Source organism: Brachyistius frenatus, unplaced genomic scaffold (assembly GCF_029030835.1).
Source record: "Brachyistius frenatus isolate BFR_SWC_R1_liver_20210118 unplaced genomic scaffold, ASM2903083v1 Contig_42, whole genome shotgun sequence".
NCBI lineage: Eukaryota > Metazoa > Chordata > Actinopteri > Embiotocidae > Brachyistius > Brachyistius frenatus.
In genome coordinates this window covers 1,467,102-1,490,560 of record NW_027210641.1, presented here as the reverse complement: position 1 = coordinate 1,490,560, position 23,459 = coordinate 1,467,102, and the positions used below count along the sequence as shown (strand labels likewise).

Genomic DNA, 23,459 nt, shown 5'->3' with positions numbered 1-23,459 from the left:
TCCAGTGAACAGACACCTGCTGAGAGATGAACCACGTTGGCGTTTGACTCTTAACCCGGAGCTCAGTGCTGAGGATTAAGGATAAAACGCTGCACTGTGAAAATCTCCGTTTGATCTTATTAAAGCAGATGAAACTATGATAGCATCAGCAGCAACCATCAATGTTTTAGGGCCGTAGCCGGAATTTGAGAAAATCCTGGCTCTCCCATTTTTATCTCATTTTCACAAACCAAAAATAAAGTTTAAAAAAATGCAGTGTGTAAGATTTAAGTCTCGTCTTGTAATACCTCTTTGTACATTAAGAGGCGATGGTGAGTCACTGAAACGTCCACAGTCTGTCCCACTGACCGGATATAAAAGTGGACGTAGCGTCCAGGTCTGAAGAATCCCCCGCTCACTCCTACAGGCTTAAAGTTCATGTTATAGCTTGCTGGTCTTTGTCTTTAGGAAGGCCGTAGTAGCAAGAAAACAGCTATAGCAAAACCATGCAGCTATGTCATTTGAAATGTAGTTTGGTGTGATGTGTGTTGACATCAGATGAACTAAAGATCTGCTTTCAATTGTCAAAACAAGGTCAGTACTTCTGGCTGTCCGTCCGTCCGTCCGTTCATTCATTTTCTGACGCGCATCCGAGGTTGGGTGACCATGGCAACCGTGTTAGCCTAGACGTCCCTGTCCACAGCAAGTCACTTCCAGGACACAGAAGACATACAGTATATTCTCTTAAGTGTGTTCTGGGGTTAGCCCAGGGTCTGTCCCCCGCCACCCGACAGAGGACACTCACTGGAGACGCTTTTAGTGGCGCTCAGCTCCCTCTTCACCAAAACAGTTTGGACACCACACCCATCTTCCTCTCAATCTCCAACATCACTTATGAACAAGACCCAGAGACACTTGGACTCCTTCACTTTGAGCCAGAACTAAAGTGACTTCATCTCGGTCTGATGCAGCCAACAGAACCACATCGTCTGCAAACAGCAGAAAAGCAATTCTAAGGTTCCCTCCATCCAGCTGCACCTTGAATCCTGTCCATGAACAAGACAAACAGGACTGGGGACAAGGGACAACCCTCGAGACATGTCTTCTTCTTCCCTCTGGATGTACAAGAAACTCTTGCGGAGGAGGAAGTTCAAGATCTTATGGACAGAAGTCTCTGTCAGGAGTTTCCAGTTCCCACTCACTATACATTTGACCAGGTCTGCCCCCCCCCCCCCCCCCAGCTGTTTCGTCATCTTTCCGTGCTTCATTGAGAAGTTAAGGTAATCAGCTGATGGTGACAATGATATTTAACATAGTCATGAGAATGGTATTGATCTCCTCATTTAACTTTTAGCAGAAAACTGATGATTTTAATGTCATTGTGGAGAGAATGACTCAGGTCCAGTTCAGGCTAGTATAATACATGAATGAATTCAGCTCTCTTTTTTAAAGACAAGAAGATTCCTTTTTCATGCTCAAAGAGGTTCAAGGACAGATCATAAACACGGTTACAGCTTTACAGCTTCGGAGACAAAGATATGTTCACAGAGAGTTGCTGGCTTAAGTAGATCCACTATTTTGTATCATAAGTGTTCACTGAGCAGCTACATAAATGCTTATCTGCATCTCAACATATTTATGTGCTGAATAAAGGAAAATCAGTTATAAAAAAAAAAAATCAACATGTTTTAATTACATCTAATCACTGTGTACTGATGTATAAAACATGGAACCAGCATGAGACTGACTGTCTGACCTCCAACACATAATTCTCTGTTCAAGAGTCACCATTTTAATCAGAACCAGCATGAAATTTCCTCTTTATCACAACACTTTTATATGTCTAGAACAAGTCAAAGTTAGAATCCAATTTTACAATTTTTCATGGTTTAAAAAAACCCAAAACCGTTTCTCCTTAAGAGCCAATTAACACTGACAAAAGTAGAATCCTTTAATTTTCTCATAAAAATGTAAATGACTCAAAATGTCTGGTTACAATCAGAGAAATGATTGAACGATGGAAAATAAATGTTCGTCTCCATCAAAATGTAAAGCAATGACTGTCTGAGGTAAAAAAAACAACAGGATTATATTTATTTTCTGCTGTTTTGCTTTGCAAATAGTAAGAGATGCAGTACGAGGTCGTCCTGATTACACAACAATGAGGTTTATTGTCTTCGACTGAGTGAGTCTGTTGTGTTGCTATAACCATGGAGGTAGTTTAGACAGGTCTCTTGTGAGTCATGAAAATCACTATCACCTTCTTACAGCTACAGACACTGAAAGCTCGACTGCAAAAGCACAGAACAGCTGAGTTTGAGTTTCTTATGAGGTGCATTTCAAAGAGTGTCTACTGGATGAGTCTGCACTTACAGATGCCAGAAAGCATCTTTCCAATTATTCATATGAAGTTAGCAGAGGAGGGGATTCATTATGGAAACTATGAAAAGCTTTGCTGATTCTAAATGTTTTTCTAAGTTCAGTTCAAAGATTTGTAGTCATTGACTAGTTCATTCATTTTTATCTGAGTAAGTTATTGCATAATTGTTTGAATCCATTTTCGGACTTGCAGCCGAAGGTGAATGTTTTATTGTTCTGTACACTGAGCAACAAAATAAGATTTCTACAAAAATATGACATTACTTCCTGAAATATCAGCAGTATTACAATATTTATCTTTGACTTCCAACACTGTTACAAATCATTGCTGAAAAATAAATCAGTTTTATCATGTGACACTACGATCGGTCCGGTTCAGTAAAACCTCTAAAACCTGAGGGAAAGATCCTAGTTTGGCTTAAAATGACTTGGTTAAGGTTTGTTGCCGTGGTAACAGCAGTAAACACATTACCTTCAGAGGCTTTGAGGGCAAAGAAGCCCTGAAAAGAGAAGAAAGATGTTTTAGCTTCAGCTCACAGATTCACTATCTGTCCTGCGTCCAGACAAACCTGCTTCTTCTACGTGCTGAACTAAATGTAGCATCAGCTGTTTCAGGTATTTGTGTCGTCCACTGAAAGCAGCACAACTGTTGACATCAGGGATTTTATTTAATCCGCTGCTCGTCATGTATTTTATTTTGAACAATCTCTGCAGACCAAGTGAAGTTGGATCACATATAATGGAGGGAACTGAACTCACCTGACGGCAGAGACTATTTTTGATATTTAAATGTAATATTAAACTTCTTAACTTTTCCTTCAGCATTCACCTAATGTCACTATTAATGCTGCAGTCACAGTAGCATCGCTCCACATGTAGACGCACGTAAAAGCACAACATAATCACTGAAATGTACAAAGTGTTTACATGCTGCTTTATAATATATCATAAACAGATAGTGAACAACTGATACGAGTTGTATGTACAGTTAATGAATTGATAACCAGTCATCATATTGATATGTTATGAAGCTTTTGCTAACTGCTTATAGACTTCTTTCAAAAACTAATTTGAATCCGTTTACACTTGAAATTAAAAGTCACAAACGTGTGAGAAAGAGCAGCTGCAGGTGGATTCAGAATCACTTCTGGAGCTGCATCCTTCATCTGGTCTGTGAAGCAGTAACGGAGAGTTAGAAAGTACTTGTATGTGAATACTTGTAAACATAATGAGAAACATAAACAATTACAAATATTATCAAGAAATGTACAAAAATAAATCATGTGTTCATATAAATTAGGGAGCCACATCATATGATTAATATTATGTCTTACATTCAGTAATCAATTATTCCTTATATTTAAACACTAAATAAAAAATGTACCCAATTCAGGTCAACACTGGGAGGAGGGGGGGGGGGGCTCTACACGGCACCTGTGTGTTGTTTTGACCTGCTGTTAATGGCATTTTATTCTATATTTTGATCCATTGTTTAGCCAAATTAGTATTATAACACTAATACTATTAGACACAGTTGGCTTCTGCTTTAAAACCTCCACAAATGTGCTGTTTGTTGTACAAAATGAGAATCAAACTACAAATAATGCACAATTTATTAACAAGTAGAAGAACATGAAGAGCTACAGAAGATAGCAAACATGCCTTATTTAATTTTGTGTAAATAATATATATAAAAAACAACATAACAACAGGTCAAAACAACCTCTCGCCTCAGGTGATCTATTCAAATGAAGGGTTTACTGTTGTTTGTGTACTGCCTATAAATACTCTGGAAGGGGGTTGAAAAAAGTGTTCCCCGGAGGGAACGACATACAGAATAAGATAATGGAAATGAGCATTTAATCTACGATTATGCTAATGATAATAATGCTAATGATGTTTCTCTTTCAATCACAGTGAAGGTTAAAAAAAAAAATGGAGTAACATTTGGTCAGGCGTTTGACATATGAAGTTCTTAAAATCTTTTTCTGAGTTTTGAAAAATACATTTAATCCACATCACATAATGTGTTCGCTATGAACAGTTACGCATTATGGCCTCCAACAGAGTTCTCAAATATTCTCTGTATCCTGGACAATGGAGCCAAATCGCAGCCTTTGTGAGGAGCCAGTCTGGCTGCATTCAACACATCCATCCATAGGCTTCCTTTTATAATAGGATCAGAAAACGTGGATAAAGACTTTACAGTTCAAATGGTCACATCTCATCCTATACTGTAGTTTCCCCCGTATATTCCATATTCTCTTCTGTGATGAATATGATATGTTCATTTCATGCAAATTATGGGGAAGACTGGATGTAAGTAACATTTCAGGTTAGTGCAGAATAATATGTCAAAAAGTGGTCCAAATAATGATAAATACAACATCAAAATTAATCTGATGATTCTGAACATCTCAATCTGTATTTATGGATCAAATACAATTATTTCATTCTGATTATCAATGAAGACTTTTTGATGAAAATTTGAATCTGTGTTTTTCATTTGATCGTTATTAAAAAAAACAACATATTGGCCTGATTCCCTGCAACACACATTATTGTTCTGAACAAATCTTAACACAACACCAGCAACATGATATCTTAGTTTATTCACATGGATAAGTTACAGTAGATAAATAAATGTAATGAATGTGGGGCATTTACCTGAGGCTAGTTTTAAACTGTCCGTGCTTCGTCAGTTTAGGAACGGTGACACGTTCAATCCTTGAAATCTGGCGCTGAAACAATGTTTGTGTTTGGATGAAGAATCGCATTTTAAAGTCAACAGATGAAACTATTTGTGATAAATAAAGGATAAATAAGTAAACTTAAGTCATTTTTAAACAGGAAAAAAAAATTGCAGCTTTACCCAAGAACCATAAAACAAAACCAACACTGGTGGAAAAAAGGAGAACTACGAAGTGACTTCGACATCGGCTCAGTTATGAACATGTTGGGATTAAAAATGATGGAAAAAGAATCGTAGAAAACAAGAATGGATATTTACTGTAATGCTTTACATTTAGATTCATATTTATCTGCTCTGATGAGCCACTGCAATTTACAAGAGGGGGCGCTGTTGAGGCAAAAAACTACTGCTCCAAACTCTCCTGAATGGCAGCCTCCTTCCTTTCACACTGATCCCACATCAGACAGAACAGCAGTGATCCTCTGCATCCGTTACCGGTCACTGACCGGATGCTTGGATCTCTCACCAGTCAGCTCGCTTCAAGTTTCTCACTTTCACTTTGTGTTCATTAACTTCACGGAAGGAAGAAACTCAAGGTTAAAAAAAATCTGGGATTTTTCTTTTTTATGTCAAGACTTTTGACACTTTAAATCACCAATGAGAAAGAAAATGAGAGTGGAGGAGGTCAACATGAAATACTTTATAACTGATCACAAAGTTGTAGCGCACTGAAATGCCTTTGAGCAAGGCACTGCCCTGGTGGAGCAGTGGCGAATATGACAAACGTGATTATGTTTTCATTCTGAAAATAATCAACACCGTCACTGTTGATTGGTCAAAACAGCTGAAAGTGAACCGTCACCGGCCGTCTGTGAAAGATCTGACAAACTCAGCCACAAGAAATCTGCTGCACATCCTGAACGTCACTGTTGGAACCAGAATCCGGTGATGATCCAGAGTTCCTGTTAACGGGACTCATCTCGGCCCAGAGACCAGATCACCTGTCAGAGGGCACCAACACAGTACAGCATGTTTACAGCCGATTCTAATGACAGGAACAAATAAACAGAAACTATAAAAAAAAAAACATTCTTGAATACGTGTGATATTTTCCAAACATGTACGAGTTCAATTTATTTATTCCTGGTTTTTTTTTTGTACCTTCATCTATGAAAGGATAAAACTTTCATACTGAAATACAAAGTATGGAGTTGAATTAAATGAAGGTTTCACTAACGTGTTTGAAGCGCTCAGGTCGGCATCTGATGGAGGAATCGCTTCTACGTTTTGTCGGGTTTTACTCAGTTGGCGACCAAAATTTCAGCCCTCGCACAGTTCAACGCTGTGGTGGACATTTTTACATTTCCAAATACACCCCCCACCAATTCAACGTCCGTCACCTCGCTGCTTGGATTTTGTTAAAGGTTACACAAAACAAGAGCAACAAAAAAGGATTTTAAGAAGAGCTTTTCATTTCCAGAGTAGAAAAAACAATAAACATGTTGTACTTCAGTAAAATTGCTTCTTTTTGACCTTCACCAACAGCCGGAAATGAAAAATGAACTGAAATCAGTTGATTTTCATTTTCACTCTAAAAAAAAAAAAAAAAAAAAAAATCATTAGAAATTTTTAACTGGATTTTTACTGCTGTAAAACTTTGACAACAGCAACAGTTCACAAAGCACACGCACATCATTCCAGGTAAATCCACCTCCTCACACATTTAAAGCCTGGCTGCCTCATCACTCATAAAACTGAGGGACATTAAATGAATTCTTCTGAGATGAGGAAAATGTTATAACTTTTATTCTCACACAGTATTTGGGTCATATCAACAACAGCAGATCTTTTCAAGAGCATGCTTTAAAAACACCCCACATGGAGCAAAAACAGACACTTTCATTCAACAAAAGCTATTAAGTTATCATTTACAGGGGAGTGAAATCTTCCACCGAAGACAATGATCAAAACACAAGTTGAAAACTTGTCTTCCTGGGTATGATATAGACAGTGAATTCAAACTCATGAGCTCGAACTTCTCCGTGGTCCCAAATTAACTTATGAAACTTTATATATATACAAAAATGTGCTACACACCAGCAATGTTCGAAACTATGGTTTAAGGATGTAAGAAGTCAACCAGCAGAATGAACAGATTCCCTCTAAAGATGCAGCTCACTGTGAACTAATGATGGACTGACTGTATTGCACTATTTTCACGTCTACTGTTTGGAATGACTAGAAGGTGTTACAACATGTTCCTCGTGTCCTCTCTTTTCACGTGATCAAGTGTCTTGTCGTGGCACTTGCTTTTTTTGTTCTGGTGAGTTTTGACGTGTTTTGCTAAGTGGTCACTCCTCATGAACCTCTTGCAGCAGTCCGGGCAAACAAAGCGCTTCTCCCCAGTGTGAGTCCTCAGGTGTCTCTGCAGCTCGTCCGACCTGGTGAAACTCTTCCCGCAGAACAGCCAGTTGCACACAAACGGCCGCTCCCCAGAGTGCCACCTCAGGTGCGCTTTAAGGTGCGAAGTTTTCCCATAAACTTTCCCGCAACCCGGTATGTGACAAATGTGCTGCTTCTTCTTGCCAGGCTCGTCGCTGGAGGTGGACGACTGGCAGTTCGGACACCTGCACCTCCTGCAGCGCCGCGCAGTCGCGAGCGGAGACTTCGTGTGCAGCAGAGCGGCGATTTGCGTCTGGTATTGCGCAAAGTCCGTATGTCCCAGAACCAAGCCCCTCTGCAGCTGGAAGCGGTGCGGACCGAGGGGGGAAGAGTGGCTCACATGGTTCCCCTGCTGCAGGCTCCACCACGGAATATCCTCTCCAGGGTTTGGGGACAACTGTCTCTGCTGCTGGTGCACAAGGCCGGAGTGTCCCGTCACGAAACTTGGTATTGCGGCCGGGATGGGAGTTGGGGCCGCGTAGCTGACGGCGGGGACGTAGGTGGGGGGGCAGGTGGACTGCAGAGACTGCATGGAGCAAGGCAACATCTTCACCGGAGAGAAGTCATAGGGGTACGAGGGGTCTGCCGGAGGGGTGAGGGGCAGTTCGTGGTGGGAGCTGAAGGAGCTCTGGATGTGCGCAGACAGCTGGGGCTTGGAAGATAGTCCGAAAGTGGAGGTGGCGGCCAGGCTGCTCTGAGGGGCTCCCTCGTTAGTCCACGGGTGAAACAAACGCGAAGGGGAGCCCAGAGTGGGGTCGTAGGGGACCTGGAGGAAATCTGCCGGGTTCGATCCGTGGTGATGCCCGATCCGGTTACAAGTGGCAGCCAGGAGAGCCAGCGGAGAGTGCTTACAGTTCTCTGGAGAGGAGTTGGGAGTGCGATCCTGGGTGATCGAGACACATGTTCCACATCACTATTCAACACAATGAGGAGGGAACACACAAATACTTTCCTAGTAAACCCCGACGAAGTGCTTTGCTTGAATTTAATCCTCTAAATCTACTTCAATATCTACACAAGTTGGCGGCATGTTGCAGAATAAGACACGAACACTCAAACATTTAGGCTCATTAAAGTGAGACGATCAAAGTTCACCGACTTTTATCTCCGTTAAGTAAAATAAAGACTCCAAACGGAGAGTTCGCAACTTATGAAAGTGGTCAAAGTGAAGAGAAAACTTGGGCACCAACCTGGAGAAAAGCATGCAGTGTTTCATTCCGCAGTACAGCCACTGCTGCCATCGTGGACGTCCTCCTCGCGACGCGAACACATGCAAATAAAAAGCTGGAGTTTAGATCAATGTGGGCATTCGCGCGCAAATATGTTGTCGAGCAGGTCTTCTTCACTCTCCAGTGCTTCCTCTCTCCGATATATCCTTGGTCTATCTGAAGAGTGAGGGATCACTTCTTAGAATTTGATAAGGACTTTGGTGGGCCGCCAGCCAGTCAGAAATAAGATTTATTACTTTGAAGTTTGCCGCTGCCCAATCATCAAAGAATAGCGGCTCTTTGAGAGGGGAAAGCAAATCCTTTGAATCCACAAAGCTCCTATGGTGTGTTTGTTGGTCTGGATAAAGGAGCTGATTATTAGGGGGGTTGGGAAGGGAGGAGATAAAGGCGGGACAATTAATGAAGTAATCACTATGTGGGAAATGTATATACACAAATAATTGGATTTTCTTGATCAAAGACCCCCACGCCGCCTGGAGACCCCGGTATTGGATGCTGTAGTCATCTGATCCTCTTTTTGTAATTAAGGATTTGTAGCCGAACCCTATGTGACAATGTGACATTGTTATCTCTGGAGATCTCCAAGAGCGCTGCCTTCACTGTTTGATGGAGGAAAGAGACCAAATCAAGTGACTCAACACGAAGTTCTCATCTCTGCACAATCTCTTTTACATTTCTAATTTGAATTAAAAATGTCTTTGTTCCGTCTTTGAACTACAACACTGGCATTAAACACTTAATTATGCCCTCTCTGAATTATTTAAATACTTCTTTCTCCTTCACTCATTTCAATCAGTTGTTTTATCAGGACCTCACGTCATTTTTTTTTTTTTTTTACATTTTTTTTTCCTTTTTGTTGAGCATCAAAATTGACACTCAGACAAACTAAGAGCCTGAAGAAAAACTCCCAGCAGACAAATGTTTTTTAAACATGTCACATAAGGGAAACTTCTCTTTTAAATCATGTGACAAAAGCAGCACTTGAAACGTGGATGTCTCAATTTCACCGTTTTCTTGTCATGTCAGTGTGTCTGAGCGGGAATCCAGAGGAAAAGGCTCAATCTGATGCACCGCTGCATCCAAATAAAACACTTCATATGAGCAAACTGTAGCACGAAGGCTAAACCCAGATGTCCTGCATAATGTTTTGGGGTTTCAGAACATTTAATGAAGGCAAAAGTATGCAGTTTTCATAAGATAACATCCAAAACTTTTGTGGCGGAGCTGGAAAAAAATGGAAGTTGTAGTTCAACTCTCTGATCTTTATCTGGCTTCCCTGCAGAAACAATCACTGTCCTCTCAACTAGTTTGGAGCGGCAGATTTTGAATTAGATCTGTTCCTTTGAAGGGATTAATGTTCCCAGTCCTCTCCCACGGCTTTACACACAGTCATGAGGGAAAGGGGGAGTCCTGCTGGGCTGCTCTGGAGCCATGTTAAACTACATCACTGGCTACAGGACTGGTGTAGTCACACTGTTGACTGATTTTTTTTCTTTTTAAAGTGGTGATTAACCTTGTTTACATCGAGTTATGGCAGCGGTGGCTGATTTTGCTTGTAAAAATGGAGTAAACAGGAAGGTCACTGCTTTGGATCCTGAGCCACATCATATTAAATCTATCCTCGACACAAAGAACACGTCGACTTTTGTAGCAGCTCTTTTAGAAGTTATTATATTATATTATATCAGGCATTATTAAAACATATTATCTATCAATGAAGACACTTTGCTGATAAGCATGTATTCACTTTGAGTTTGACACAAGGGGGCAAAGACACGTGACTAAACAATTACTGGAAAACCAAAAGGTTTATGGATCAACGTTGAGACATTAATACGACGTTTTGGGTTGTTAGATCGCTGCAGTATGTCGTTTTCACAAAAGTGCAGTTGAATTCAAAAAGACGTGTCTCATGATGATCGAAGATAAACACCAACAAACTAGATTTTTCACAAGTTTACAACATCAAAGTTGTTCGTATGGATTGCAGCTGCTGAATAAAAGGTTTATAAGGCATTTATGAAGCTGTTACAGCTTCATAAAGGACGCCTCATTACAAAGTGGTACCACAATACCTGACCCGTGCTGAGTTTCACTGTGAATTGTACTTTATTGGTGTCGAAGCATTCACTTCTTACATTCTGAGAACAAAGATTTTGACACAAAGGAGCTGAAAGTGAATGAAAAAAGAATTATAAAACGTCATAAACCTTCTGAAGCAGTAAACATCTTTACAGTCTACCCTGTAAAGTTTGTATTTGCTGTCAGTTGTTTTTTTTGCTTTCAGGTTTAAATGTCAGATAAATGTCAGCTGTTGTAATCTGCTCGCTTATGTCAAACCAGACGACTGTTAAAGTAAAGTGGGAATCCACCTAAAAACAAAATGAAGATTTTTCTGTGATCCTCGTATGCAGCACTGATTTATGGACATTAAAACAGCGCATTATTAATTCTGATTCAGGGTGGATTTTCACATAAATCAGCTTTACATGCGAGCTGTCATGTTATGCAAGGCAAATTTCAGCCATATGTGACAACTGCATGAATTTTGCGAGCCATCAGCATTAACAAATTATTGATATCTCCCTTTGAGATGCTCGGTTCAGCCATAAATGCGTTTTTTTTTTTTTTTTTACATTTTAATGCATCTCAATAGGACTCCAGCTGGGGGATGGATTTGGCTGAGCAGGACTTTGATATAGTTTGTAAGAAATTCATGACTGTGTGCTTGACACAATGTCCAGTCCCGGAGGTAATTTACTTGCTCCAAACCTCTACCATCTCACAGCCATGCATCAAGCTTCACAGGGTCACCTCGGCAGTGGTTCGGGTAAAAGAAAATTTTCTTGCAGCATTTGATGGGAAAATGAACTTGGAGGAAACCCCAGTGCAATAGTTTCCTGCCTGTACATTCAAGGTTTCGAACATGGAGTCGGTCAGCAGCCGCCGTGTATTTCATTTTGTCCTTTAAAGCATAAAGCAGAGTTGATCAACAGAAATACTGTTTAAGAGGAGCAGACATGTTTGAAGCTGCATCCACAGATCATCTAAAAGAAAGACGCAGACTTGTGATTGTGACAGAAAACTAAACTCCCACAGGTGTTAGATCTAAGAGGCAGAAAACTGAAGCGGCTTTTTATAATCTAACAATAAAATTCAAAGAGAACAACAAAGAGAATCAATGCATCTTCACATTATATTTCTATTTTGATCAGAATTTTAGTTTCAGACAAAATGAACCACCTTGTGGAAGTTCAACAGCTGATTGTAATTCATGTAAACGTTACTTGATGTAAAAAAGAGCTTGTTTTTGTTATATATTGTTATATATATGTAAATTACAGCAGGTGTTGAAACTAAGAGTGCTTAATTATATCCACATTTCGTGTCTTTTCTCAAGGCGGACGTATAGATATTAATAAATCTAGACTGGGATAAAAAAAAATATATCAAAGAATGAGCCCGTGACCTTCAAAATAACATCTGTGTGGCGGCTAAAAGGTAGAAATATTTACCATAATCGTTCAGGTTTTGTATACAATGTGAAAATATGTCACTAGTAATGAGTAGAAATAAAAATACAATAATAATCAAAGCTCTGTGGTTTAAAGACATTTATTTGACTCATATAAAACAGCAGTTTACTCGAAATAAATATAAATTTACAAGAGATGTCAAGTGTGTAGATGAGATGTTTTGGTCCAGTTCAAAGGTGAAGAAGGCAATCTGCAGGAGAGAGAAAAACTAGAATGACATTTTCATGATGCAGTAAAATACTCAGTTTTGCATTAATATCATTTTAGTAGAATGATTTACACCTTATTCTATTGACCCACAAAGGATGTGGGAAAGTGTAAGTGTGAACGATCTTGACATTTTGAGGTAACTGACAAGGAGAAGTGTGGGTTTGACAGTCGCTGAGCAACACCACAACCCCAGACCTTTTGAACTTTCCCTATTCTCTGGACAGTTGGAGAGAAAACAGGTTCCACATCTGTCTCATACAAGAGATATGAGAGACTCGGGGGCGGGTGGGGTGAGGAGGTGCATGTGTGAGAGTGAGTTTGAGTGTGTGGGAGAGACAGAGGGGGAGAGAGGGAGAGATGCTCGAGGCTACTGGGTACTTGAGCCGCTATAATGGTGTCTCGTATGAGAAAACATCTGTGAATTTCCTCAGTGATCTACAACAAAGTATAACTCAGAGCAGTCACTCAGCAGACCTTTGAAGTTGCTGTCTGACAGAAAGCTGCCATTGTTCGCAGCCCCCAACACACAGAAACTCAAACTTTGGTCTCACTAATTTTCCCTGCAACGCGATACAACTCTTTTTTCCCCCTCCGTCTCGTTCTCCCTCCTTCCGAGCCTATGAAGCCGGGGATCTCTGCATATTCAAGAGCAAACAGCAAAGCCTTGGCAAAGGGCCGGGTTGGCCCGGGGTCACGTAAGGCGGGACGGGTCATTCTACCTTTGCTCAGCCCACCCTGGATGTGTTAATCCAGCCTTAAAGAGGAAAACTCTCCTCCTCGGTGATAATGTACAGAGTTACAGCCTGCAGTGCTCTCCCAGGAAACATTTCAATAAATAGACATCGTCTCCAATCATCAAACTGAGATGCCCCAGACAAAACAATCCGCAAATATTTAAGTGCCATTAGCTTCCAAGGGCAACTCATTTACATTTCCTGCACTTACGTTTTTAAATATTTGTTTATATATAAGTAGATTAGCCGTGTTGGAAATGCTTGTGTTGAGTTGTTTGAGAGTGCTTGAGAATAAGAGCTGCTACACGCTTCTTGGAGCGTTTTGCATTAGCTGATGTGGAGCAATGGGGCATTGGCATAACTGTGGGAAATTTTGAATATTTTTTTATCAATGGATGCTTAAACCGTACACAACAAATTGTTACCTCAGTCAGTGCCTTCAAAAGACCAAAACAGGAGGAAACTAGAAGGGTTGTGGGAGAGCACGGAGCTCCGCCACAGGCAACTGTCCATTCTTCTGTGATATGCAAATCTGCAACAGCAGTCACAACATATGTCTGGATATGTTTCCAAAACTATCTGAATGATGTCAAAGTATGGACGTGTCTATCTGAACGCTCCCGTCTCAGGTGTTGTACCGGTGCCCCTTTATGAAACTACTTTCCACAAGTGTGCGATAATAACTGCTTACTGTATCAGGTTTCAGTAAGTACATGTGAATCCCGGAGGACTACTAGTACCCGCAAATGCAGATTGAGATTTGGAGTCATCATGTATCGGGGATGGCCTATGTTTTGTCACTATTTGACTTTACTACCATCTACTGTATGAGAGTTGTATTGCCATTATTAGGCAAAAATGTAGCGTCTTGCAATGTTAATGAAAAAGAATAATAATTTGTGAACCCACCCCGTGATTCGAACACGCTCCAAAATGTAATGGATTCCTCCGTAGCCCACGCTACACACTTCCACCAAGTTTCATTAGAATTGAAGTTTCTAAAGAGCAGCGTTTATGTGATTTAATGTCATCGTGGTGTTTTCCCTTTGCCTTCAATTGGGTTTTTGGAAGAAAGAAAAAAAAAAAACAATAGTGGAAAAATTTGTTTTGGTAAATCTGAAGATGACATTGTTGGGTTCTTTAATAAACAAAGAGATTGACCTTTTTCTTAAAACGAATGTAAAAAATATTTAAAATACTGCAAAAAAAGCTATATTTAAATTAAGTAAAGTGTTTGTTAAAGTTCAACTTTTCTCACATGTAAAGACAGACTAATATAAGACCTACTGGACGGAGTTTAAAACAATTACATTGGATAGTGTTTTAGTTTGACCTCAATCTAAAGGTCGTGTGGTTGAACACCAGGTGACCGTTCCACTTCCTCCTGCCAGTGGCAGAAAAGACAAGCTTTCTGTTATGCACCCCAAACTAAAACAAGGCCGTGGTAATTCTCACACTGTTACCAGTCCAGCGTTTATTCAATGGCAGCTGGTCGCACCATCTGGGAAAGCAATGCCGGGGCAAAACAAAACAGGTTACACCTTTGGCCATGCCAAGTCTGCTAGTGCCCCGCTCCGTCTACAAACCGAGAGAGGCTAATCATAATTTCACGCTCTGATTTGTCAAATCCCATTCCAGCACCGGAGGCACCAAGAAAACTTTTAAGTCAATAAATTTCATGGCATACAGGATAACAGCTTTTCCATATTGTTTCTATTGTTCTATGTAAGCCTTTCATAGCTTCATCCTTCTTTACAGCAGGAGGAAACTGAATGGTTCCTTTTTTTCTTCTCTTTTGCAAGTGAAAAGGGAGGCTGTAATTTTGACCAGAACATTTGGCCACTTCTAAGATTAGCAGCCTGGAACAGACTCCCATCCCCGCGTGCACACATTTTATATTCATGCAAATTGTTTTAACAACAAAACAGTGGATAGAGTGCCCTCAACAAACTGCAGGTGAGAGGAAGCTGAAACAAAAGCCACTGTAACCCTAATGGCATCCCTTGTCATTAAGAGAGCTTTGATGTATGTACTCAACAGACTCTTTTATCTCATTCTTCCTCTACGCCTCCTATTCTCTGCCCAGCTCAACCAGTTTCTTTACTAATGCCGTCTTTAGGGAATGTTTCTCGGAGCCCTCGACATACGTCGGGTTGACAATCATGCCGTTCTCTTCAATCATTAGCCAGCAAACTGCATCACAATGCTGAGTTTGTAGCTATTTTAGGTGTTTGCTCATCTCCTGTAATTGAAGTTTGTCAAGACAAAAAAACAATATGAAACCAGACATGGCATTAATTCTTTACTTACACAAACAAACTATGGCATGCAATCATAATATCATATTATATATTTTCCTGTGCTAAAAATCTGACACATCTGGGTATCAAAAACACGTAAACTGCATTAAAACAGTATTTGAAAAAGCTGCACATGAAATGCTGCATTGAAACTCTCCCTTTGAACTCAAAGGATATAGAAACAGGACAATGTTGGCCTAATCGTGCTCTCTCTTTGAAGTGAGACATCACTATTAGGTGAAAAGGTAAGTATGCTTCTTTAGAAAATAAAAGCTTTTCATCATTTGTTAAGGCTGCAGCTCGAACGATTTTCATAGAGGTGATTTAAAACTTTGGATAACAGCGTTTGGGGCTGCCTTGGATGGAGCTTTAATGAAAGTGCAGTGCATGAAGCAAATAGCTAAAATGGCAAGAATAACACGAGCAGTAACGTTAGCCACATTAAAGGAATCCTCTCCCGCACTCCAGATGTTGTCAGATTTAATGAGGGAAAACAAGAAGGAGCTGGATTTACAAAAAAACGTATAAAAGAAAACACAGGTGTCGGGACTCCAACTCTGACTTGACACTGCGTCTGTCCCTCAGCGAGGAGTCCAAGCAAACAGACGCTTCGGTTCATGAGGTCAGAGCATCTCTCCTTTAAATGACGGCAGGATTTCATAACATTTGCCTTTTGCAACGCATAATCAGCTATCCAAGGCAATTAGGTACACACCTCTGCTCACCTCCTCTCATATGCTAAAGCAGGCAATCAGCCAGGGAGTTAATTTGGCAGAGAAAAACAGGGGAAGAAACACCCACTCTGGCACCATTTGTCACCACAGTCCAACCTTGTTATTCAAACTAGAGAGCCTATTTGAAATTCCTCTCTGTGGTAAAACAGGGCCAAAATAATCAAGGGAGCATGATCACACTTAATTGATTCAGTGTACTTTTAAGATGCACTACAGGGTGCTGGGGTGACCTATTTCAGACTGCTCTTCAGAGGAACCAACGATCCCAGCAAGGGAGTAATGCACAACGAGGATTTTAATTATTGCAGGATCTGTGGCTACGACCGGAGGTGAAATGCTTCTGAACTAACTGTGACACCACATTATAACACTGCCAGTGGTCTGGGCTTTTACTCTTTGAATTTCTGGAGACTTAAATATGACGATGAACTGAAAAGACCAGTATTTTCTTGATTGATTAAGTTTAATTATACATTATTTTATCATTTTAGTTGTCCATGTGCCTTTTACTCCACTATATTTATTTACAAGATGCAGTTAATAGAAACAAAACTGATAACGATCTTTTAAAATAAAATGCTTTGTTATAGATGAACTGCCAACAATCTATAAAAATGAAAATACCTTCAGCTCAATCAACAGCACCTTTAAATAATACTTACACATGAATAATAATCAAATAATATAAAATGACTGGTGCCATATTCGGTTTCAAAATCTGTATTTTGAGTACAAATTCCTGCTAGTACTTTATAATGTAGGACTCTTCCATGTGATGCAGTACGTTTACTTTGTGGTATCTCTTTTAATTTGGTAAATGACCTGAATACTTTTTCTAACGTGTAGAGTTGGTTTGACTTCAAGGAGATGTGTGACGAGATGTGTAACTTTTCAAACTATCCAAAGTAACCACATTAGCTCTACAAGCCCTGTGGCTGTTCAAAAATAACAAATGGCACAGTTATGGTTAGAAAATTACAGGGTTAAAACCACAGAGCTGTCAAGTGACAAAACCCATGGAGTCAAAACCATTTTAAATTTCACTGGAACAAGATTTAACAATATTCAAAGTCATCAGACCTTACAGATCACCTGATGAAAAGGGAGAAATAAAACATATAACCAGTGGTGTTTGGGTGATGAGTCAGTCCTCAGTGTTTCAACCTGAGTCTGACCCTCACAGCACTGAGCACTTGGATTTGATGAACACTTTGGGCCTCTTCAAACCCACCAGGATTCCTGTGAATCTGAACCTAAGTGAAGCCGGTCTCGCTATCAAGGCAGAGCTCTAATGTTTTCCCCGCTGAGTATAAGGAGGATGAGATCCTCAGTCGTACCACCCTACTCTTCCTATTAAGATCAAAATCTCTTCTCAGGCCCTCGGGTGTCAACAAAGGGAGATGCAGTAAATGATATGCAAATTGAAATGAAAAAAAAAAAAAGCTCCACAAATCAACTCGCCAGCCCTGCATTTCCGACACTTCACATCTTAAAAGAAAATTCCTGTATTTAGGGTGAAATTCAAAGTGAGGTCTAGCTCTGCCTCTGTGAAGCTATATGTGGTGATTCCAGCGCTCAGACAGCACAAAGCCCCTCTAACTACAGGCAACTCGCTGAGGGAGAACTCATCGAAAGAGTTCTGGGTTTCACAAGGATTTGTCTCTGGATCCGTCGTAGACAACAGACATAATGCTCGAAAATAGGGAGATGTTCCTACGTCAGGTTAACACCACCGAGTGTGGAAGCACGCTGCCTGCAGAATGAGGCTCTCCTTATTGTAAATGTGGAGCAGTGCTGAAGTGATGACTCAATCAGTCCATTAAAGAAAAACAACAGAAATAAGTCAAAGAAAATTTCAATGAGAAAATCATTTATCAAGTTAAAGCATGAAACGTGCTGGTTAAAGCTTTAAAACAACAGCACTTTTCTTCAGTTGATATCATTGCATATTGAATTTTTCTTTTGAATGTAGATCAGACAGTTTCATTTCATATTTGGCATTATTTTTAACATGTCAGACTGAAGAATCAATCAATAAAACAGTTAACAGACGATGAGAAGGATCATTAATTGCATCTCCGTGGAGTTTAAACATCTCACACATTATTACAGATTTAAGTGAATGCTGTGTTTTTATTGTGACTTAGCAAAAATGTTTTAATTAATGAGCTCGCCTCTCCCAATACACCACATGATGGTGCGTTCTTTCTGTTATGTCTATTGTCATTAATTAATTTATGGATGCAGCATCTGTACCAGTTTGTCAGCTAAATAATAGCTGCACATTTAGTGCAGGATTTCAGCCTCTATATAAAAAGCGACAAACACCAAAATAATACTACAAAGTGAGAAGCAACTCCTCTTGCAAAATCCGGCATATCTAACTATTATTAAACAATTAAAAAAAAAAAGAGAAAAATGGTACAATATTGACAGAAAACCATTTTAAAACGGTTACTGATGATAAGTATATTGTTCCTGTAAACATTTTCTGAAGACTTTGCATTAAAAGATGAGGGTCGCTTATTCTGCACCACTGCTACTTGCTCCACACTCCAAAGCACATCCAACACGGAGGATGTTCTTTGGAGTGTCTGTCTAACGTGTCTGATGCGTCTGTCTTACCGGCTGACATGGATGTAAGGCTCAGCTCTGACTGACGAGAGGCCCGGTAGAAAGGGTGGGAGAGGGGGCGGTCGCGTACTCTTCCTCGGGGATTGACTCCACAGTTGACAGTAATTTGTAGTACTCATCTTCTCCATCCAGCACTTTGACTTGACTGTGATGTGAGAGAAGACAAGAAAGTAGTGAGAAGTTCCTGTGATACCGAACAGTGACACAGTTCTCATGATGGGAACAGCCAGACGTTTAGATTAAAAACAATATTTGCAAATGCAGCGATGAGGCGTTTATTTTTTATTTTTTACCATACTCATCTAAAGCAGGATGTCATTTATAGCACAAATACAAGTCCGACCTTCAACAATTAAAATTAGCATGCTGACAAAGGCCTCGTATGTAACCCCCCCCCTCCTCCTCCTCCTCCAGTGACGTAGAGCATCTCTTCATAAAAAGCCTGTTATTTTCAGCTCTCCATTTACATTATAAGAAAACAACTCCATTTCTGGATTCTCCTATTCCACAAAGGGCCTGCTCTGTTTAGAGTTGCTGTAAGTAGGAAAGCAGTTATTTACCCAAGTTTTCTCGGCTTCCTCTTGCTCCCCTGGTAATCCAGAGTTCTCTGAGGAAAGGGCCAAGAGCACACAGTCAAAAGATGAGCAGAGAGTCATTAATTTTTAATTCAAAGTGATTTTGTGTTGAATGCGAGCAGATGCTGATAATATCAGAAGTCACAGCATAATTTTTTTCTGATCAAAGGGCTCAAGTGAGTCTGATGAAGCATGCATCTTGCTCAGCTTTGATAAACCACATCAATTATTCACCGTGAAGGCAGACATCCTGACATGAAAGCAACAGATAAAGAGCATAAGCACATGTTCAAGACAAGAGGCAGAGAAGCGTGGGGGTGGGGCTCCAGGGTCTGGCACAGGTAGGTTTAATTGTATTATCATGTGGAACCAAAGTCAGACAAAGGCCTTTATCGGCACTTTGAACTCACATTTAGCTGGTTGTAGTACAGGCTGTCTTCAGGGCTGTTGAGCAGCTTGGGCTGCTGGCCCCGCCGGCGAGGAGTTCTCTGCTGCAGCTTCATCACTGGACCTGCAACAGAGGAAAAACGAGGGCAGTGATCCAAGCGGGCAAAACAACAACAAGCACCAACACGATACTGACGATGACGACAGCAGCAGTAAACAGATTCTGCCCTCGACGTTTGAAATCTGCAACCTTGTGTGACAGAGAAGTCACAGAAACTTTCTAAATGTACTTAAGTGAGATTATGTAATTCCACCGATGAGATGACTCAATAACAGCTTAATATTACATAAATCCAAACATATACACCACGTCGAATTATATCTCCCCTCACAGGTGCACAGCAGTCGGCGTTTAAATTGGACAAACTGCCGGGATGGAAGCAGACACGAGGTGAAACGGTGCAGTCGGGACTAATCATGTTTCTACAACCAGTCAGACAAACCTAAGAGACAGAAAGATAATTATCAGATCTGATTTTTAACTTCACATTCGTCACAACTGAGAACCAACACAGTCACAGAAGTTACAATACACAGCAACTCGACCCGGAAAATGACTGTTTTTTTTGTCACTTCCTTGTTTCACAGACACCACGGACTCACATTAATGTGACGAAAGATGCGACTATCGTTTGCTGACAGTCCTGGATAATCTTATTCTGCACTGATGACACAAAAAGTGGGTCAATATTAAAAAGTGCAGATAATCTCATTGATTTTCAGCACGCTGTCCGTTGTGTGATTGTAACATGGAAATTGAATATTTGGGGTCTAAAGCCCTGAGAGAATTTCAATAACTGTCTTTATTAGATGAGACATCTTAATATATTTAGTTTGTGATGAAGAAAGTTATTTATTTTAATGCATTTAACGTTTATCTCAGTGAGTCACACATTGCTGGATGGTATCTTGTAAATGCAGCAGTAGTCAGTGGAGGCTTGTTTAAATGAGCCTTGTTTCGTCGTTGTCTTTCAGAAGATGAAGTTTTGTTTTCTGGATTACATGAGGACAGTACGGCGTCACACATTCTTGGTGTGATGTTCATTATTTGCTGTTACACATGATCAGGGTAAAGCGGACATTTCTAATGTCTGCAACTGAAAAATGTCACCGTAGTAATGACAGAGGTATACATTCTCTACAGAGTCAAATTCAGCCCAACTCTGTTAAAAAATAGCTTCTTTTTTGTTGTTGTTGTTGTTGTTGTTTATTATAAAGATAACTGAAAGGGAAACAGCTGGCCTGGTTTTGTCCAAAGCCTCTGAAGCTAACAAATTAACAAACTGGGCTAACAAGCGGCAGGTTAGCTTTAGCATGCAGACATGAACGCGTTATAAATGTTCTCCCTAAAATCTCACAAAGAAAGTGTATCATTTTCCAAAAATGTCAAAGTGCTCCTTTAAAAATGCCAGTTTCCATAAAGCATCAGCATTAGCCTGCTTCTCAGACCTTTAGCTGATGGAAGTGAATGGAAGTTAATCTGTGCTGTTTTTACCGGACTGTCCCTTTAAAGTGAAGAGACGTCCACTTTACTGGGAAACCAAAAACCCATTTCCACCACGCACACTTGAACAAGAGCCTGACCGACTCTACGGGACGCCACGCAGATTTACACACTTCCGACTCAAACCAGCGAAACAAACAAACGTTCTGTTAAACAGCGAAACGTCGTTTGTACGTTCAGATTTTCCAGGAAGACTTCTCCACTTCTTCTGCTTCTCCTCCAGCTGATGACTGAATCTTTGGCAGTGTCGGCTTGTTTTTCCTGATTGTTGAAAACAGTGTGTGCCGAAGAATGAATTATTCATCGCACCACAGAAAGTGAAAGCTTATTGACGACTTACCAAAGATAATGAGCTGTGTGATAACGTGGTTATTCAAACACAAGACAATTATGAGGGCTTACTACGTTCTTCCACCGCCGCTCACCCCGGCTTTCAAAATTCATAGGTTACAAAAGTGTGTTTTAAACCTCAGACACCTCAACAAGGAAGCATCTATATTTAATGTCTGATAACGTTTCATCTTCTTTGCCCGCATTTCAGGTGAGACAGGACATTTCTTCATCATCTCTTGCTACCTCTGCTTCTCTACCTTGACTAAAGCTGCATTTGCTTTTTCCATCTGAACACTACTTTGTACTCACTTTGAACAGACCTCATCACATCTCAATCCTCCACATCAAAGAGCAGGGTCTCCCGCCACCCCTTCAATCTTTTCTCGGTTTTCTTGATGTTATTCAAACCAGCACCGGTTTACTAAAGTCACACTTTGTAAATTCCCGGAAAGTTCCTGTCAGTTCTGAGATATTAGTGAACTTTTACCGTGAATCTTATCTTCCTATGCCTCAGAGGTGCCAACTGTCCACTGTGTGAATCCTTAGTACCTCTGAGTATTTAAGGATATTTGCAGAAATCTTCTGTACTGAGGGGAAAAAAAATTGTATTTCCTCTGAAAATGATCTTGTTTTAGTTGCATCGTAATCACTTGGGTTAAAATCGTGCATTGACATTAATTGTACATTATGTGGGTGCTTAGATTTTGAAACCTGAAAGAGCTCCTGCATCTACATGACATGCTGTCACGAAGAGAAAACAAATCATCACAAATAAAATGGTTGCACCTTACATCTTAGTTAAACAACGTCTGTATGTAGGACATTGTTCTGCTAATGATGCAGAAACGGTTTTGATAAACAAATGTTTTATTCCCCTGAAATTGCATCAAAGCACTCAATCACAAATAATGAATCCCAACATCCTTGAACAGAAATTCAAAATGAAATCATTTCGTACAATAGACTGCACAGTGTGTTTGTGTTTGTGTTGTTTCTTTTAGGTACCAGCAAGTCTACAAATATTAGAAAAAAAAAAAATGCACCGACTCTTACCTGCATTGGATGCAAGCATGGCAATATCTGAGTCCTTCTGTGCTTCAGACGGGAGATGCCTGACGATTTATAGATTTAATGTTACAATCTTAATCTTAACTAATGTCTTTAAAACGTGCAGCAAGTTCAATTTAAACCCAATGACCAGCTCTAATGACAACTGTCGCCAGTAAGTTTACTCAGCTGCAGCTAATTAACATTCATTCTAAGAGTTGGCCAAACAGCAAAAATAAATCTCAGCTGCTGCCAGATTAACAGGCTCTCTGCACACATCAGTTTAAAATGGCTTTACGGAAGAAGAAGAAGAAGAAGAAGAAGAAGAAGAAGAAGAAGAAGAAGAAGAAGAAGAAGAAGAAGAAGAAGAAGAAGAAGAAGAAGAAGAAGAAGAAGAGCAGCACTGCCTTCAGAGAATCATGTTCAGGTCAAGATGAAGGGTGAGCCCTTCATTTTTCAGCTAGCGTAATCATCAGGTAAAATATTAATTGGTTTCATACTAAATACCTGAAAATGTCATTCCCATTATGTTCTCGCTGCACTTTCAATTTAGTGATTATTAACTCAGAGTTAATAAGAGTTTGTTCGTTTGTCAGCAAGATTAATGAAAAACTAGGGGTCTGATTTTCATGAAACTTCGTCAAAGGGAGTAACATGGCCCGAGGAAGAACCGTTCAGTTTGGG

At 40.2% G+C, this 23,459-nt stretch overlaps 2 protein-coding genes across 2 annotated transcripts in view; both read right to left on the bottom strand.

Annotated features, from left to right (window-relative positions):
• Nucleotides 1-3,957: 3,957 nt before the first annotated feature.
• Nucleotides 3,958-9,015, bottom strand: sp5a (Sp5 transcription factor a). The gene is made up of 2 exons (XM_069702543.1): nucleotides 8,683-9,015; nucleotides 3,958-8,375 (listed from the first exon to the last, which is right to left on the bottom strand). Exons 1-2 carry the CDS (start codon nucleotides 8,731-8,733, stop codon nucleotides 7,299-7,301), a joined length of 1,128 nt encoding a protein of 375 aa, XP_069558644.1. The 5' UTR covers nucleotides 8,734-9,015; the 3' UTR covers nucleotides 3,958-7,298.
• Nucleotides 9,016-12,326: 3,311 nt separating this feature from the next.
• Nucleotides 12,327-23,459, bottom strand: part of myo3b (myosin IIIB) — a 62,353-nt gene continuing 51,220 nt past the window's right edge. Inside the window, exons 33-36 of the mRNA XM_069702430.1 lie at nucleotides 19,855-19,955; nucleotides 19,430-19,476; nucleotides 18,861-19,014; nucleotides 12,327-12,447 (exon numbers count right to left, since the gene is read on the bottom strand). Of these exons, the coding sequence (XP_069558531.1) occupies nucleotides 18,882-19,014; nucleotides 19,430-19,476; nucleotides 19,855-19,955 (281 nt within the window). The 3' untranslated portion in view covers nucleotides 12,327-12,447; nucleotides 18,861-18,881. The remainder of the gene's footprint in view (nucleotides 12,448-18,860; nucleotides 19,015-19,429; nucleotides 19,477-19,854; nucleotides 19,956-23,459) is intronic.

Coding starts and splice junctions, on each gene's coding strand:
- sp5a (XM_069702543.1), bottom strand. CDS start 8,733: ATGGCAGCAGTGGCTGTACTGCGGAATGAAACACTGCATGCTTTTCTC. Junction 8,376..8,682: donor CACTGCATGCTTTTCTCCAG/GTTGGTGCCCAA, acceptor TCGATCACCCAG/GATCGCACTCCCAACTCCTC.